At 37.5% G+C, this 19,121-nt stretch overlaps 1 protein-coding gene across 7 annotated transcripts in view; it reads right to left on the reverse strand.

The window, feature by feature from the left end:
* LOC111259969 (glycine receptor subunit alpha-2) overlaps positions 1-19,121 on the reverse strand; it is a 122,554-nt gene that overhangs the window by 19,840 nt on the left and 83,593 nt on the right. For 6 of the 7 annotated variants that reach the window (XM_022832385.2, XM_022832387.2, XM_022832382.2 and 3 more), the window contains 3 exons: positions 8,459-8,598; positions 6,497-6,669; positions 6,152-6,286 (listed from right to left, as the gene is read on the reverse strand). In XM_022832385.2, coding sequence (XP_022688120.1) covers positions 6,152-6,286; positions 6,497-6,669; positions 8,459-8,598 — 448 coding nt within the window. Of the gene's footprint in view, positions 1-6,151; positions 6,287-6,496; positions 6,670-8,458; positions 8,599-17,781; positions 17,850-19,121 lie in introns of all 7 variants that reach the window. The other variant, XM_022832383.2, reaches the window with a different exon arrangement.

Below are 19,121 nucleotides of genomic sequence, written 5' to 3' on the forward strand. Positions count from 1 at the left end.
CGAGTTGCCTTTGCTTGAAGCCTCCGGTTGGGCTTAAGAGTAGAGGGTTAGATAGCTTAAGCATAGGAATTGGATGAGTTGCCTTTGCTTGAAGCCTCCGGTTGGGCTTAAGAGCAGAGGGGTAGATAGCTTAAGCATATACTAGAAGCAGCAAATAATACGGACTGAATGTTCTGCAAGCTGCAACCCTCATGGGGCAGTGGAAACCAGCATACTAGATACGCATACAGTCGACGCTGTAATGAGGGTGCTTGTATCCTGATCAAATTAGTATTTAATCTTCCAGTCTCTTTTTCTGTTTGTCTAGTTTATCATGTTAATCAGGTGGCAGCTGTCAGCATATTTGTCGTTGATCTTAATTGAGAACGGGGGGTATCAGAAAACGTTTTCATTCCTCGTAATGTGAAGAGCTTCGACCTACTGGCCAGAGACTGGGCTTGCTGTTAAGCCATCAGCTCAGCTGACCTTTCATCTGTAAGGAGGAACCTAAATGGAGTGATTTGATTATTCACAATAATTTTTAATTTGCTGTCAGTTTATGTTACATAAAGGACAAATGTCTCGGTTGTTACCGAATACGTAAATCGTTGAACCGAATCGTGAATCGTTTGGGTCGAAGTTACCTGAGTAAGAGCAAACTTTACTCAAGTGCGTTGTCTAGCATGTAAGAATTTATTCCGCCTACCGATGTTGTACAAATACATCAATTAAAAATGATGTTTCTTATAATAAGAAACAATGCTAAGACAGACGTACAGGTACTATGTAATTATTAAGATAAACGACGATGAGAAGTAAGTCATGCGACTTTTAGCGAACTAGCATTCTTTCAACCCATCGTCTAATCATCCTGGTATCTCTAGCAGACTCACACTCTCGAAATTTCTACTGGAACTTACTTAATCAGTTGAAATACTACAGTTGAGCAATAGGTGCTCTCCTATATCTTTTACGATACCCGCAAGTAATGTTGCAAAAAAACACCGAACTTCTTCGAATAGACTGATCGGTACCTGCTAAGTAGACATCAAGTTTGGTGAGGACTCTTTAGTTAACTATATAATTGTTAAGTTTTTGAAGGATAAAGAGTTACTAAAACAATGTTGGTACCGTTCCATTCTTGCTACGATGCACTAATGCTTAATGCGCCAGTACTGGTCCTCGGTGTGGGCTTTTCCAGATATCGAAAATTAATTTTCTTTCAAATATATACCAGAAAATATACGACATGCAACTACACCGTCCATATACAAGATAGGATGGTACTAAAAATGAAAATTGGCACACTACAATTAACAAGAAAAATATTGTCATTAATTTAATGTGATATGGTAAGTTGTCTACTAGTGGCGTGTTTTGCTCAAAAGAGTGAAACATGAATTAATTATTCTCTTCATTCATATTTCGTTCGATTGTCAACAGACAGACTGCCTTTCGAAAGGTGGATACACAGTGTGGCTGCGGCCACAGTCCGCGTATTCTATACATGTAGCTAGGCTGTAGGTAAGTGTGCTTCCAGACTCGAATTTGCCAGAGTGTTTTTCCTAAGGTAGATTGTTGTCCTGTTAAGCTTGCATGGTATTTTCCGGTAAGTCTCTAAACGGTAGACGGCTTTAAAATGAAAAACACATTTTTATGATGTAAGAAAATAAATAGTATTCTAAACAAAACCGTTATGCACTTATGTCCGTTGAATAGGCCGTCCACACCTCGGTGAAACTTTTAATATTTTATCTGAGGTCTCACAGTTAGTCTGTATAAAAGAGGATCAAAAAAGACTATGCGAACTTTTTATGTATCACTTTTTATATTTATACATTGCCGAGCCTATTGATTTGATCGTAGTATCAGATGCTATTAAACCTAACGCTGCCATTAACCCTATTCTGTTAGAGGATAAAACAAAAGACTCTGTCGCCAGCTTTCTGCGTTAGACAACACTGTGCTTGCCAAGTTATTGGCAGCAAATATGGCCGTTATAGTGGTAATGTATGCATTTTTGGTGGCGGCGTAATAATCAAGCTGCGTAGGTGATAGATGGTATATGATTTTATGCGATGCAACGCACCTCCATGATTTGCGCACATTGGTGCCAGAAAACGACAAGGCTAGGAAAAACAATGCAAATATGCAATATGACAAGCAAAATCTAAACAAACCATGAAATAGTAATATTATATCAGAAACAAGGATTAGGAATTCGTCAGTGGGGTGGAACATGCATACAAACCGACTAGAACTTGCCTTTTCGAGTTCACAGGTAAACGCGATACTTATATATTATCTAACGTTAAACACCACCAGGACTTTACGGCTGCCTCGTTAATTCCAGTATATATATATATATATATATATATATATATCTCGCGTATCAAATACCAGCGCTCGCTCTGCCTTTTCTTCTCGAAATTGAAAATTTTGTTTTTCGAATCTCGAAAAAGTGTTACTTTATAACGGTGCACCTGATACCAAGTGATTCATTATTAGGATACGGCACCTAAACATTAACTCAATTTTTCGAAGAAACGTTCGCTCGGATGTGTATTTAGTACAGGAAAATTTGACTGTATGCGAACTTCTTATAAGGCTTGATTTGACGAAAAACTATTTTCCGCGACAACAGCCAACTCAAACATATGGCCCACATATGAAACACTGCTTCCGAGGACACACTTAGGTTGAATAGCTGGCTGTAGACAAGTCGTGTTTACGAGTCGTAAGTCACGATTTGAGCACAGAGAGGCAATAACATTGAAATTCTCGGTTGTTCTTATGGACAAACGGTTGAAAGAGAACCTCCTCGGGTTCGATGAATCCTTTGCCTCATTTAAAGTCGACGCGAAAATGCTATACTAAAAATGGTTCAGCACTGTATATGGCTAAAGACATTTAGAGATGACTCTAAACTTCTCGGTAATAGAAGCTCCGTTCATTTTTTGGTAAAGCTAGACGGATGGTATATTTTGAGATAACCTAATGTACTAAATTACAAATTAATGTATGTTTGTTTTGTGAACAACTCTGAATTGGTAGAGTTGCCATGATGTTCAACGTTGTCGCGCATTTAGTTAAGTAAAGCCGGCTTGCCTCGAGCAGCTAAAAGGATCAATATTTTGAGCTGGAACCCAAAGATAGAAAAGACACCCACTATACCCATTTCATCTTATGTTTCAATTCCACTAGCCTAACAATTGCGCTTTTATTAGTATGCTGTACACATAACGAAATAAACTGAGGCAGGCTTGAGTGGATTTTGTCCACTTGTCAACATTCAGTTATTACACATTCATATCAAACTATTGACTATTACCCGAATTGCGGGCGGTTCTAGGGTTAAACGTATTACCATAATCCGCGATTCTAAACATAGCAGCATTATTACATAGTAATTTACGATGGAAGGAACCTTAACAGCACTCCGATGAGATTTCTCTATCGACTATTAACGGGAGGTAGTAACTATAAACTGGTAGTACTGACGCTCAGAGTATTCTAAATCTCCAACCTCCACTGTTAAGAATAGCAATTATTGATAACATAAGCTGAAAGTTTCTGAACAAGTCGTATAAATAATAAGTGCGTCACATTCGTTAACATTCAGTTGTTGTGCTGGCCCAGAGAAGCGTTAGGTAAGTTTGATTCGGCTGACCACAAAGCCAAGGGAGAAAATTGTAACCGTTTCAGAGCTTCTCTCGAATATCTAGTGGAATGTATCCTTTCTTGGCATCAGATCAATATCAGCATCAACTACTATTACGGATGGATCAGAACTATACCATAATCGAACTGCCTTACTAGCTCACACGGGTTGACGCAACAAGAAAATCATCTTAAATCCGCCCTGAATTGGATATTCGTTGTGAGATTAAAGAGAGGCATTAGAGCTAATCACATAGATAACAAAAAATTGTGGAGTTGTTAATGAAATTGCCATTGATAAATTAGTTACGGTAGTCGATGCTTAAAGGAGATGCGGTCCCACGCGGAGCTTCCTGGATAGCAAATAGATGCAATTATCAGATGACCAGTGCATTGGAGTCATGCAACTTGTCCTGCTAACTAAACGATATGCGTTCGAACTGCATTCATGTTGGCCGAGTAGAACGAGAAAGGAGGTGCTTACAAAAATCGTCAGCGGCAACATAAGTTGGCTTCTTACGCTACTGAAAAGCCATTTTGGTGGGTTTACTGATGACGCTGGACAACGATTTTAGTACTCTACACGTTCCATGTTGAGACTTATTCAATAACTGCCTATACGTGAGAAGAGATGAGGAGGTTTGCTTTTTTTGTTGTTATGGTTGGACGCACAGATTTGAATAAAATTCTATAACGATGCATCATAAAGCAAACATTTGTGCCCCGAGTTGAAAGATAAATAATTTTCAGTCAGAGCGTTTATTGTTCACAGTCGTCAATGGTCTGTTAGATGATTTACCTAATAACATGACAACCAACAAAAAGTTCTTAGTATACAAGCATAGTTGACCTCATCAACCTATAATATTATTCGTCAGGTCTTGCATTATCTGCCCATAATATAAATCGACACAAAGCTAGCTTATGATGTAAGGAGTACGTGGTTTAGATCATTTCCGACACATTTGTGGCAAAGCTTTCAGCAGAGACTCAAAATTTATAGACGTAATACTCACTATTTACAATGTTGCCTTTTAAAGGAGCCATTTTGAACTCATCTATATACGTCATGGTTGCATAGCTAATTGTTTAGTGTTTATAGAAAATACATGAGCAATAGTCGTCAAACAATTTGCTTCCAGGATTCAAAATACCGATGCAACACGTCCGTTATCTTCTATTCATTCTGAGTCAGCCCATAAATAACCGTTTGAAAAAGTACTGGATATATATATTTTCTTCAAACCGGCACCTCCGGCAACTGACGGGCTGCCACAATTGTTCAGTCGTCTTTTTATTTCCAAGACCAAATATAGAGTTTCTCTAAGCCATATGGTACTTCGTGCTTACACATCCGTGGCACATCCTGACCTAAGTTTTAATTAATTAAATATACAGTCTTTGTGTATGTTTTTCGTATTTGTACCAAACAAATCAGAACACATAAAAAATTCGATTTTTTCTTCACACCGAAAATACTAAATCTTTCAGTCGCACACAACGGAAGCTTTTGAAATCAAGTGCAGCGGATAACAGAACGAATATATTTAAAATAACTGAGTATAATCATCCGTTTATAGAAATATATGTTGGATTATGGTTAATAGATTTTTTCAAAACGAAAAATTACTGATAAAAGTTTTAAAGGATTGACTCTACTGACGTTGATCCGGATAAACGCTACGATTAGAACACGAAAGGCCGTCTAAATTAGGTTTGATAGCATATGTTACGTTCTTTTAGTGTGATTTTCAAAAATTTAGTTGAAATTAATAAGGTATTAGAAAATGTCAATCAGTATATTGCATAATATAATAACGGTCTTAGTCTATGGATTATTGCATTAGGTAAAAAAAAATCCATTCTATAATTTCAAGGCAGGAACGGCTTTAAGATGGCTAAGAATTTTATTCGAGGTGAGAAAAAACTACTCTTTTGCTAAAATGCGTATTGAGTTTGATCTTATGAGACATATGCAGTATATAAATAATATGTGAGCTGTCTCAAATTAAATTAGGAAAAGCTGCAGCCATTTTTTTATGAAAACTATAAAGGATTTCCGCTGGATTTAAACCCAACTATTATATTGTCCTAATAGTAGCCCTTAAGTCAAAAGACTTGTAATGTAGACAATGATGGACAGAATAGGCGTATGAGCGCAAATTGTTCTATAAGGCCAGGCGCTACACTGCCTAAAAATCCAATGATTTCACAGCTAAAGCTGATCAAGCCAAGCCTACTATGCCTCCCTCAACCTTAGAGCCTTCTTAAAGAGCTTTATTCTCATCTATAATGTATTTTTCCACAACGTATAAGTGCCAAGCTTACTATGACCAAAATTGGCCAAAATATTGACCAAAATATGACCTAAAGCGATCCTGATAATAATAGACGAAGTGCTAAAAGGATTTCATATTTTAAACTACTTCATTTTCTGATAAGGCTTGGAATAATTAGAAATAAACTTGTCCAACTATTAATATTAACGTAACACCATTATCGGAACACTTGCCAGTGTCAACGGATCGGGTGAAGCTGCCATGCGTATGTCCGGTCAAGTCGAATTCGGGCAATTCGATAGGGCTTTCAATAACGATAGGTTTATGTTCCTGCCACGAAATACGGGTCTGGTCGATCGTTTGGGCATCTGTAATCCATGAAAAAATACCACTTACTGTTGCTATACGAGTACAGTAAGCGGTTAAGAAATTCCTTTTTTTGCCAGTCAAGTATATTTTGTGAAGCTCAAGGCTTTTTTTTGAAAGCTCTTTTTATTACAGTTTTTCACAGGTGTAAATTGGAAATTTAGTATATATGTAATTAGACAACTTGGCACGTGGTACAAGGCTGAACTTACAGGCTCCGAGGATGACGTTGCATTTTTGCGTGTCGAGCGGATAATAGCGAAAGACCATAACGCAAGCGAGACTAAGGGTGAGGCGCATCGAATAGAGTACCTGCCCGTCGGGGGCAATACGCACTAGCATGTTCGGCACCGTAACTCTGTGAAACGCCGCTCTCTTCACATTTCTACAACAAAAACAGTACGAGATTATGCAAAACTCAGTGTCGTTTATCAAAATGCTTCTTTGCTAAGAAAAAAATTAAAGAACAACTGTAATAATATAAGTGCTAAAGCGTCATATGTGTCTTAGTCCCACCCCGAACAGCGAACCAAGTTAGTCGATAGTGGCAGCAAGCTGAATCTACTTAAGTATTGATTTTGTATTTAAATGTAAGACTGTTCCGTAATTTTGTTATATAGATCGTTAAGACAGGTCCAAATAGATTCTAATAGACTCTTACCGCTCACAGCCATTGCAAGTTTAGGAAACACTCATTCCTAATGACATCGGTTATCCGGAAAAGAGTCAGATGCATGCCAAAGTTCGATTCTAAAAAGGGGCTCTACAATAAGCTATAACACATGTGCGAAGAAGGTGTTTACGTCGGGCACGGATAAGGGCGTCGAAAGCAGCGAAATTACAGCCACGCAACGATGTGTCTGATACAAATCTGGCTAAAGTTAAATCGTAGTCACTGCACAGGTGACCGAAAAGGGATTGAGTACTTAGCTCCCAAAAGTCTTTTGAATGGACAAATCTCTGAAGATTTATAACGGTCGATTTTTAAATAGAACCTTCAATTTTCAGTGACGATTGTATAATAGGACCTGTATACGAATTTATTGGCTGGCGCTAATCAAATAACTAATAAATATAAACAGAATGAACTTTTGGAACTCAATTTGACGAACACATTGACCTTTTATACATTGTTTTGTTACAAATATTCAAACAGAGCTGCGTTCCATGGGAACTTATGTAAACACATAACAAATTTACAAATATGATTCGCTATCCTAAGCTAGTTACAGAAACATTGTTTTGTTTTTTCAACTGATGGCTATGGACAACGTGATCGTAAGGCCAGTATATGAAGAGCGTTGAACAAACATATTACAATGTGCCAGTTAAGATATTTGCGATAAATGGTATTTACATTATACGTAACGTGCAAGATTAGCTAATCGATAGAAAAAAATCATTGGATCTTCTCTGCTTTTTATTTGCATGTTCGAGTGTTACCTACGACCGGCACAATCATGCATCGCACCAGAACGTGATTGTCATTTTCAAGGCACTAGAAAGTTTAACTACACTAAACCGGTAGTAAATATACAACTGCAAAAAAAATTTTAGTCGATAGATGAGATAAACATTTCTGATATATCTAAAATGCATGTTATGGGGAATATAAGAATGACTTTGCGATCTCATCCGTTGACCAAGTTACCCTTACGACTTCTTCAAGCCTTTGTACCGGCCATCAGCGTACAGTGCACGTTCAATAGACAGACTATGCTAAAGGGTCAGCGTGCTATAAGTACTACGCATCATGCAACGCACGTCAGTTTCGAAATTCTCAGCGTCATGAGTGAACTTCACTCTATGTATGCATAACAGACTGTTGGCGGGCACTGAGGACCGGCGGAATTAGTTTGTACAATTGACCAGCTCTAAAGTATTAAGTATCGCATAACTATTAAGAAGAAGATCTCGGTTACCAAATATTTTACTTTTATTTTATCCCACTGTCTATGGTTGATAATTTTTTCGTTATAGTAATGAAAACTAACTGGACGCATAATAGAGAACAAACATGCTTCCTATCCGTGCGTGCCGCTTTGGCCTAGTTTCAATCCAAACCTTCAGCGTTTTAAGATAGCAAGATGCCAGCTCCTACGGATCAGTATTTCTCAATAAGGTACTATATATAGATTACATGATGGGATTTGATTAGCGGGATCAAAACAAACCTAAAGAAAAGATCAGGTTTCCAGATTTTCTCCATGAGGTCCTCTCCGTTAAGTGCAACGGTGGTGTTTATTCCGAAGCGACTCAGGTTGAGGCGCTTGTCATTCCATGACTGACGGAGATAGATGTCCATTCCATACTCCTGAAACGCATTAACAGAATTCATAGAACATAGGAGGTGTACGACATAGATGATATATGATTTTCATTTTTTTTTTTTTGGTATCTATATAATATCTAAAAATGATATTTTCTTTGGTTAGACTTTTTTTATGTAAATGTCACATGGCTGTGCTCCAGTCAATGAACCCTGCTTTTTCCAGCATCAGACGCAAATGTCTGGTCCATCGCGCTAACTCGTTAACATCACTAAAAATAAGGACATATAAATTAGCAAGGGATGATACCAAAGGCAAGATAGTACAAGTTGCATAAATAATGAAGCTAAATGGTACATTAGGTAATTTCATTTCGTGGAAATGGCGATGTGGCTATACCCTAAGCTTTACACCAGATGCAGTACAACAGAATAAATGTAAAATCAAGGACTAGGGTATACCTCAACGAAAAGTCATTTTAAGCAAAATAGAATACGACCAAGTTTCATTCACAAAATTTAACTATTTTTATTGTTCAAGACACCCGCCTTCTGACCTGATATAACATACAGGCGGTGACTGTCTGTTCGCGGTGGGACCAAGTATTAGTAGTCGAGGCAGTCTAAATAGTATACACAAGCGCCTCGAGCAAAAAATGGCTACTTTTTAAATCACGCACTTCATATAAAAGAAAGGATTGCTAGGGACAAATGACATCGAAAATTATGTGTTCTACTTACCTTATCGCTATGGTATTCACATCCGTATGTTTCTAAACCGCGCTGCTCGTGAGCAAACCTGACTGACATACTGGTGTAAGCAGGTAACAATTACAAACTCTGACGCGCAATTAATTGTTGCTAAGCGCTCTAATATTCCTTTAACCTCGGAAAAACAAACCCTGATATTTCACTTTACTGAGTTGGTTACTAGCCTGCATGAGTACACTACGTTTCAACAAGTTTCCCTGACTTGTGCCTCAATTGTTATGACCTTCGATAAGCATCTTCGTATGGGGTAGATAATTAAGTGTCAGGCATCGTTTTATACGTATCTGCATGCACCGGTAATCTTTTTACAAAAATATACATAAGAACATATAGATAGATAAAAATATGTTTTTACCCTTATCATTTCTACGATTTAGACATCAATGTTATAGGGAATGTAATATGTCCTCTACCACTGAGCTAAATCCACTGAAAAAGCTTACTCCCTATCACAATAAGGAAATCTCAAGCACTTCTCAAAAGTTAAGATGATTCCCGGAAGACCATTTGAAATTATTAACAACTGAGAATTTCAACAAGGACATTATTAACGACTAACATGTTTATATAGATTATTTTTTTATCACAAAAAGTTTAAAAATAGTTTCTAAATAAATAGTTTTGTTTAATTTATTATTAAATATTAAAAAATTTATAAACAGTTTTATAACTGAAATATATAATATATGAATATATCTCCTTATGGTTGAAATACTAACTATATTTGAAATGTTTATATTTAAAATTTATCAAAGTAATAGAGAAGATAAAAATAAAACATACAGATGTCTTTCTACATTTAAGTGTTCATTAAATGGCAAAATCCCTATGATGTAGGACGATCCTTTTAATTTTTTTTAAACTGCTCATATCAACGGCAATTTCCCTTCAATGGATTGACAATTAAGCCAGCGCTCCGCACCGGTTAAGTTCTATATGGAACTACAGTAGTTATACCTAAGGTAAAGTGTTTTTTACCATTTATCTATACTGTGCTTTCTATCTGAATACAGAATAGCAAAATAATGCTTTTCAATGTAAGACGGAGTTGACGAATGGTATCTTCATAGTTCTTCACTCCCTAAAGACACGGATCTTTTTCGAATATGCCATAAGACATGCGAATAATCGCATTATTTTATAATTTGCAATCGCTTATTTATCATCGCACATTTATAATTGAGCTGAAAATAGTTATTTCTATAATATATATATATATATATATATATATATATATATATATATATATATATTGTTTCGCTCTGGAAAAGCGTTTTTGAAATAACGTCGTGAACCCCTCTATTCTGTGGGGATAAACATAGTCACCAAAACAAGCCGACACAAAAAAACCAACAGAAAGAACAGGTCGCCTTATTTGAATTCAAATACCACTAGGGAGATTTTCGACAGCTCCAACATGATATCTATCCAATCGTCAGCAGGTTAATAAGTTCCGAATTTATCAGGACGTGAAAAGGGCCCCAAAGGCTCTGCTTCTGCCTACATGGGCAGATTTCTAAATTGAGATCATCACGTACTCGATTTCGCCACTCATTTTCCATATGAATTGATGTGATTATCAGTACATCCACCTAGCACGATCAACGGACAGAGCAAAATGCTACACCGGTTTTTCCTGGTGAAGCTTCGTTTTATAGCGATTTCTCCTCTATCGTTGAATCGGTTTGTGTAGAATAAGATGTCTAACCGCCGATAAATGATTATTATTAATTTTAGATAGTACATTAAAGCAACATTTAAAATCACAGACCTTAGTCAAATTTATAGTAAAGAAATATGGCGGGCACAGCCTGTAGTAAATTCGATCTTTTAGTGACTTTAAAAGGGAGTTGTTATTTTGCGTCGTAGATCGGAGTCAATCCAAGAAATTAGCACTTAATCATCGCTTTGAATAAACCTTGAAGTCAGCAAAGCATACCTAGCCTACTGTTGCTATACCTAAAGTTGCTCCCATGTGGTCGTAATTCCTAAGCTGTTATGGACCTAGATAAACTTCTTGATTCATTATTCAATAGTCGTCAAGGTTTTGACACCTCTTGAAAGTTTTGTGTGCATACTATTTTGTAAGGATGTAATACGTAGTTTTCTGTTTGTTTTTAGGGGCGCCAAGATGCATATCAGATTCACGATCGACTTTGCAACTCAGTTTCGCAATGGCTTGTTAGTTTATCTTTGTATGTTCTTAGAGGCCTTGCATGCTTCCAAGCCTCGGATAGACGAGGGTGCATGTGCGTCGTATCTAAATGTACATGCATATATACAAGACTGATAAAGAAATTCCAGCAACAGTGCCTGAAGCAGGAGTTTGTAAATGTCTTATATGAATATGCGGGACCTGATATTTGTAAGATTTAGTAACTATCGTGCATGGATTCTGCACGCAGCTCCAAAACTATAAGTTATTACACTGTTTTACCCATAGCGATCGATGAATGTTGTTTCTCTTGCAAGTCCTGTGTACAGAGTAACTACTGTGACCGATGCAATTTATTACAGAATATTAGTTTCTATCTTCCTAGAAAAAACATATACGTCTGAATTTTTTATGACAATATATTTAACTAGAACTACAAAATTCCTTCATCACTGGGTTGAATACAGCAATGTCAGTAAAGCCGTTCAGCCCTTACTCCCACGCTGTAATGAACCGCTACATTCTTTTATTGTGTGTGCGTCATTATGTGAATATGCGAAAGGCCGAACGTTAACGAAGCTTACTTGTTAGATGGTATGAACTTAAGCCCTTAATTTCGGTATGAGACGGAGGAGACATGTTAAAACTGGTGTTCCGGTAGCACATAGAAACATTCTCAACCGCTACTTGCTTGACTTTCAGAATCCTGTTTCCATTGTTGTTTAACTTTCTGAGTATCATAATAAACTCCATATATGAACTTGTTGGTTAGATGGTTGCTAAGACCATATGGAAGAGAAGAGTTGAGAAAGAGCTTAAATTTCATAATTAGTACATTTGCATAGTTTTGCAGAAATTCGAATGCTTTTAAATACTATATATAAAAATATGTGATACTTGCAGCCACTGTAAATTTTCACTTGAGACAAGTAAATGTACGCGTCACTTAGTTTGATATTTTGTTAATCATTCTTCATGGCCCAGTTCTTTCTATAAATGCAGTAATATCTGACCTGAGAACCAACTCATTGCATTTTATGAGAAATTCTTCCTATCTGTTAAGATTAGAGAGATGATCATCAAGTATCGTTATTTACTTCTGGACTTGTATCATCCAACGTCTTCATTTTTCGTACATAGTCAATTTCATGTTTTTTCTCCTCTTCGGATCTATCTGTATATATTTAAGCTAGAAATGTACACGAACAAACATTCGCAGTTTTCGCTTGCGGGTGATATGATAGACAGATGATGGAAGTGTATCTTTACGGGTTTCGATCATAAACTGTATGCTACATGCAGTAGCCTTCCACCAAGTTGGCATTTCAATATTCGGCTCGTATGCGAATATCTTCTTTAGGACAACCTTATTCGTTTAAAGTTGCCTCTCTAAAGGACTATCCCTTATTTAAATGAAGAAGCAGCGTTTGCCTACCGTTACCGGGTTTTGCCTCGCTCCGGAGCACCTCGATGTGCTTCTGTCTGAGAGAAAAATAAAAGCATCGGGTACTTGCTTCGCTGATTCGAGTTGTTCCCAGGTCAATTCCGCCTCTTAAAAAAGTATTCTCAACAGTTCAGTTTCTCCAGCGCAATGTTTATGTATTGAAGCTGATAGTTCGAGATGTGATAGACCCGCATTTAACGTCGTCTCTAACCATAACTACCATATTGGTTGATATAGGGGCATTACCTGACTACTCGCTTCTATTTCTATTTTGAAAAAAAAAAAGAACTCAGAACGACCTCGATTGAGAGGGGAGTGGGGGACGATCTCTATTGGGAACGAACAGATGCTGTTGCTGTTATCGAACTGCCTCTGGCGTAATATATATTGTCGCTTTAGTAGATGCTGTTGGATCCTTGCTCGTACAATTTTACTTTATCGAAGGTTGACTGCTACTCCTTCGGAAAAACGAAGTCAATTCACGACTTGGCCACCTCCACCTCGTAGGAAAGTATTGAAACTGTTTCAAGTTTGTACATCGATATATATAAATACAAACTGGTGTACATTTTGGCGGGCTGTTCGTTTTAATAAGCAAACGATTATCCGTTATATTATAAAAAATCTAGATTTTTCTAACACAAAGCGACAAACTCGTCATGGCGAATGCAGAAATGTGAATGAGGATCTGCTATTGTCCGATAGTTTTGCTCCAGCCAAACCCCACTGCGCGTATAAACTTTATTGATCAGCCGAAATGCATAGTTAACTGTATTGCGGTTGAGTACCCGGTTTTTGCAGAGACAGAAGGAACGTCATATATACCACAGACATAAGACCACGCCGAAAAATATATTGAAAAGACTCTCCAACCAATTGAAGGGGCGCGAAATTGCACTACTGACGATTCTTCATTGTGCGTTTTACCGAACATAGTTAAAATAATAGGAAATACAGTGCTTAAATAAATAAAATACTTACATGGAGTCCTTCGATACCCAAGCGAGCAGCAAATTATTTCTCTGGGTGCGAAATCAAGTGCTAGAAATGACCGCTGATTTTCTCACAACCCAGCGGGAGGGGGGGGGGTAACCCACATTTGCAGTTTATATCTATCATCTCAGCTTTATATCTACTGAAGAAGATATCATATTCTCATAATTCATACAGAAAAGCGTAACCATACCTTTACCATATAAGAAAAAAAACCATTTGAATATTGAAATACTATAAGTGTGGATGCTGGCTGTGTAAAATGGCGGTCATATATCTTAAGCAACACGTCGTACAAAACTAAATCAGAATGAAGTTGATTCAATAAGCGCGTGAGCGTAATTTAGAATATGGACGTACAGTCGCCTCACAACCCGCTGCTTGATATATACGGGCATATATAAATATGAGGTATAAGTAAGAGTCCAACTAATATTGACACGACACGTCAGGTTGCTCAAAGGTACTAGTAATATTGATTTAACAAAGGCTGTGACCATATTCAGTTAAGAATTATTAAGGCCATCAGTAAGGAGAATAGCAATTATTTTAAATAAACACATCTGTCAGGCTGTTTCCTTTGGCACTTGCAAAGATTTCAACGAAGTATGTTCTCGTTTAGGTGCAAGTAAAGACAAGCAACAATAATTGCGTCCCAACTTATCCCGAACATCATGCACATACATGTGCACTTGTATTATACTGGCAGGAAAAAACGTAGACGTAAGGGCTAGCGCCAATGAAGGACGTAGGAGAAGATAATATTCACAGCCGAATTCCAATGACGGTACCTCGTGCGAGGTCCGTAAAATGCATAAACAGTTGGCCTGCATTCAGGCCACCTTTCCGTACCGGTTACTTGAATCATGTCCCAATTGCTGCGTCTATTTTCTTCGAAGGAGAAGGCTTTCCCTTATCTCTTAACAACGCAAACAATTTTTGGCGAAGGTCCCTCACTTTCTCCCAATAACCAATTCCTTTGTGACCCGCAACTGTTTCGATGATTGGATCGATACACAGGTGGGCTGCGTTCGAATGCAGAACGCGTAAGGGAAAGAGAATGAGGTATGAAAAACACACAAAATACGTTCTCACAGTTCAGCGAGAAACATCTGTATATACAAATATAAGGTGCACATTGTTAAACTGGCACTTCCTGGCATACGTACTCAATGAAATGGCTAGCGATAAGTGTTGCCTATGCCACAAGCAGATTGCAGACAAGCAATTTTCCTTTATGCCCAAAAAACTATCTGTGGGCCTGTGGCGGTGATCTTCGAAACGCAATACAACAATAACTCTCTCAAGGAGTTCGTGACACGAAAACATACCACTTGTCTGTGCTGTATGCCTCCGAAGTATCCTACTGTTTGCGTAGGCCATAATAACGGCGCAAGTATAAAGGCCTTTTGTACTGTGACGCCATTATAAAGATTACGTGCATATGGATGTTATGAACTCCACGTTGTTTAACATGCGTCTGTAGCTTAAACAGGCCCCTTCGTTTCAACAGCCTGCTATTGTTATATAACACAATATGATGCAGCAAGCCGGCGAACGGTGCTTTAAGTTTTCTTATGGTTCATCTAATTTGTAGGCTATGATAGTTGCCATCAGTTTCACCTACATTTTTTTCGCGAGAGACAATAACGGCCCCAGGTTACTTGGGGCTGGACTGTTAGTTAACGGCGACGCATAACTTCCGTATTTAATGGTATTTGAACGGGTCTCCAATAACATATTATTATAAAAACGACTACTAGTGCTAGTATATTAATGTCCATTTAGGTACATGCCTTTGCAACAAATATGTAATATTTTGATGATTTCCAGTCTCAGCTCACCAACCTTTTACAGTTTAGCACAGGGAAAGTAGCGTACCGAATACGCTTGCAAAGCAAATGGGTCTCGGTGTCTGATATAGTAAAGCTACTTTAGATAATCTAGACTATTTTCTCGTCCGATTTTATAGCTTCTGACTCTGCTTCTTCTGCTTAAATAACCGAGAGCCGTCTGCAAATAGTGCGATCTTTGGTAGAAATCAGGGAATGAAAAATTGCTTTGGTGCGTTCGCGAACTTTTCGCATAGACTCGTTTAGAGACGTAGTGCCAGTTATTATTTGTCACCCCAAAATCTTTAACTTTGACCTGTAGACTTATAAATACAGTCGTTTCTGGATGTCGTTTTGAAATTCATCAGAAATAAACCTTCCTTTAAATGCAGCAAATTCTAGATAGATTTGACTCCCTATGTCTTTATACGAATGCGAGTCGTCTAATGGTTTGCTCTAACGTATGCTTGAAAAAAATGTATCGGACTTGTTTTTAATAATGCTAACGGCAAGTCGCTTTGTGCCACAGACTGACAGATAATTAACTCCTCAGATTCACTTATTGAAAAAATTAAACGTTTTCTATATCAGTCACGGATATCTGAATATTTTAATATGAATCGATGAAACAGAAGGCATTGTTGTTGCCATCCGTCAGCAATCAGCTCCACATATCTAGACCTTATGCTACATGTCGCACATAATATAACCCACATGATAAATCCTGAGGGCTCTATAGTGAGTAAGAAGGTTCAATTACGGTAGAAAGGGTGTACTACTTGACAGAGGCATCAAACGTGTAGATGTGTAAAGGTGTGTTCTAAAGGGTCCGCTATCATCGAGTTTATAACAACGTTTTCACATATTAATTGTAACTTTCCTTCTGTAATATCTTGAACTGTCCTTGATTTCTCATTAAATTCGAAGATGTAAAAATTTTGGTGTTCTGTTTTGAAGTAATGAGTAAAACATCTCGATATTTTCAGTTTAGTTTTCAATTTTTATGCAGCTTGCTTCGGTAGCAACTAACATTAGTAACTTCTTTAGCAATAACGGTAACTTCGTCATGCTTTATTCAACGGTCATAGTCGTTCACTAGAACCGAGAAAAAGGTTCAGTCATTCGAATAAAAAAGTTTAATTAACGCAGTAAGCTAAAATGGTAGATAACGTCAACCATAATTACTTAGGAGGCATACTGAATCTAATCAGTCATTCATCTTACGAAGCTTGAGCTAGCTACCTATGCGGTCTCGTACAACTTTACAGATACATATCAACAAAAACACAGCATTCAATTAATTGACTACAAACGAACGTCTTCTATTTAAAGTGTAAACTAATTGAAATTGGCCGCCATCTGCTACGCCAAAACTAGCGGGCACAGCTGCTGCAAAAATCATCGCCACTATCCAGTTAGTACTCTTCGCGGTAGTGTTTCCACCGGGAAGCTTACTACTCCTCAACGAAATTGGCGTAAGGCAAACTCAAAAAAGCCTCTGGCTAGGAAAAATAATTTATATTTATGCTTAGTTGCCGCTTAGTTTTTAACATCGCCAGCATATAGAATAATAGTGGTGTTTAAACATCACGATAATGATGTCGTAACAACATGCACGACTCGTCCACTTGAACAGGCTCCCGTTTTTCAGTGTGTGCTGACACGACTTAGCATCACTGCGGGTGTCTAGCTTGCCTATTTTTTGTAACTCTACGTTTTTCTATAGGAATAAACGATACGCCTAACTAATATTTTCCAAATAGAATCATTGAATTGTGGTGGAAACCAAGCAATTAGTTAAGTTTTACTTTGCTTGCTGATCAATGATCGATTTCGCTCATGCAACTAAAATTTTATACACTCAGCAGGTAGCATTATTTCTTCTAGAAATTCTAGTTACAATTGTGAGGTAATGATAATTTTTTCGCGCACTTGCATAACCATATGACGTTTGATATATCATTTAGACTCCTAACCCATCTATAATACATATGGCATTCATTCGCACGTTACCAAAGGTGGCTACGACTTACCATATTAGCGGCAACGATGGGTCCAATGCTGTTGACGTGAATGTTTACTTTTACTTCAGTGGGGCGATCTAAATAAAAAGCAAATAGACGACACAAGCAACGGAAAACGACCGAAGAAAACAGTGAGAATTAGTTTCTGATTATGACGAGTTACATGATTGGGCTAAAGCCCATAAATAATACGGCACAATTTAAGACCAATCGGTTGTTATGTTATGCTTATCTATCTAATACGCCGCACACGAAGAGGAAGCGGAACATATTTAACCCAGAATCACTCCGCGCCAGCAGCAGCTTTGCGCATGACATTGAATAATGTAATAGTAATAATCATTACAACAGAGGACAAGATATCTATTCTCCCGCTGCCATTCGCCGTGGGATATCAATTATACGTTCCAGGGATATTCACAACAGCGTTTTGCCGACCTTGCTATACTACAGAAAAACATGCAGCCTACAAATAAATCTTGATCGAAAAACCTGCTACGCAAGTGGTACACTATAGGTATGATAATTTTTGAATCCAACGTGTCCTTTATACAAGGCTGCCGGTTCAGCTAACTGGAAGGCCCAACTGGGTCTATTCGTCAGGCCCACTCAACGGAACTACGGTGATAAAAATTTTAATTGCTTGTACATCAATGCATTTAAGAAGCCTAGATGTCTCTTGGAACGAATAGAGAAGTGAGAAAATGTTTACCTTAAAAAAATAATTGGCGTCCACATCACAGAAAACACACGTTCGTTCAATGTAGATGGTAGTCGTTGACTATCATGCAGAATATAGGAAGATATCGGTTACTTGATAGATACTAAGAGAATAAAAGTCTCGGCGACCTTTAATAGAGTCATCTATTAATACTTCTGTGCCAAAAATTTGATTCGAAGTTGTGAAATTGATTGTTTTCCTACTTTTGGCAGATTAATTTCCTGTTGCAGGAAGTCAAATGGTCGTTTCACTGTTATGATAGACTTTTTTTTTATAGAACGAAACTCCCGTATTGCACAAGCGGTACAGAAAAATTTTAATTATTATTATTTTTTTCTGTATTATTTGAGATAGATAAAGTACAGACGGAAAAGAACGAAGTTGTTGTATCAATTTGGAACAAAACAGAAGATTTAAACGGTAATTAATGTAAGCACAAAGGCTTAGTTTGCTGCTATAAAAATATTCCACAACATAATTTTCCAATGAATGAATTAGAACACATATATAAATCGTGTCTCTTTTATAAGACACCGTAGATGTGTATAGTATCAAATAAGATACCAAAGATAAAACGTATAGTTAATAGTTGCAGCTGAGAAATGTTACCCATTATTGGCTTTTATAC

Source organism: Varroa jacobsoni, unplaced genomic scaffold (genome assembly GCF_002532875.2).
Source record: "Varroa jacobsoni isolate VJ856 unplaced genomic scaffold, vjacob_1.0 scaffold_389, whole genome shotgun sequence".
Taxonomy (NCBI): domain Eukaryota; kingdom Metazoa; phylum Arthropoda; class Arachnida; order Mesostigmata; family Varroidae; genus Varroa; species Varroa jacobsoni.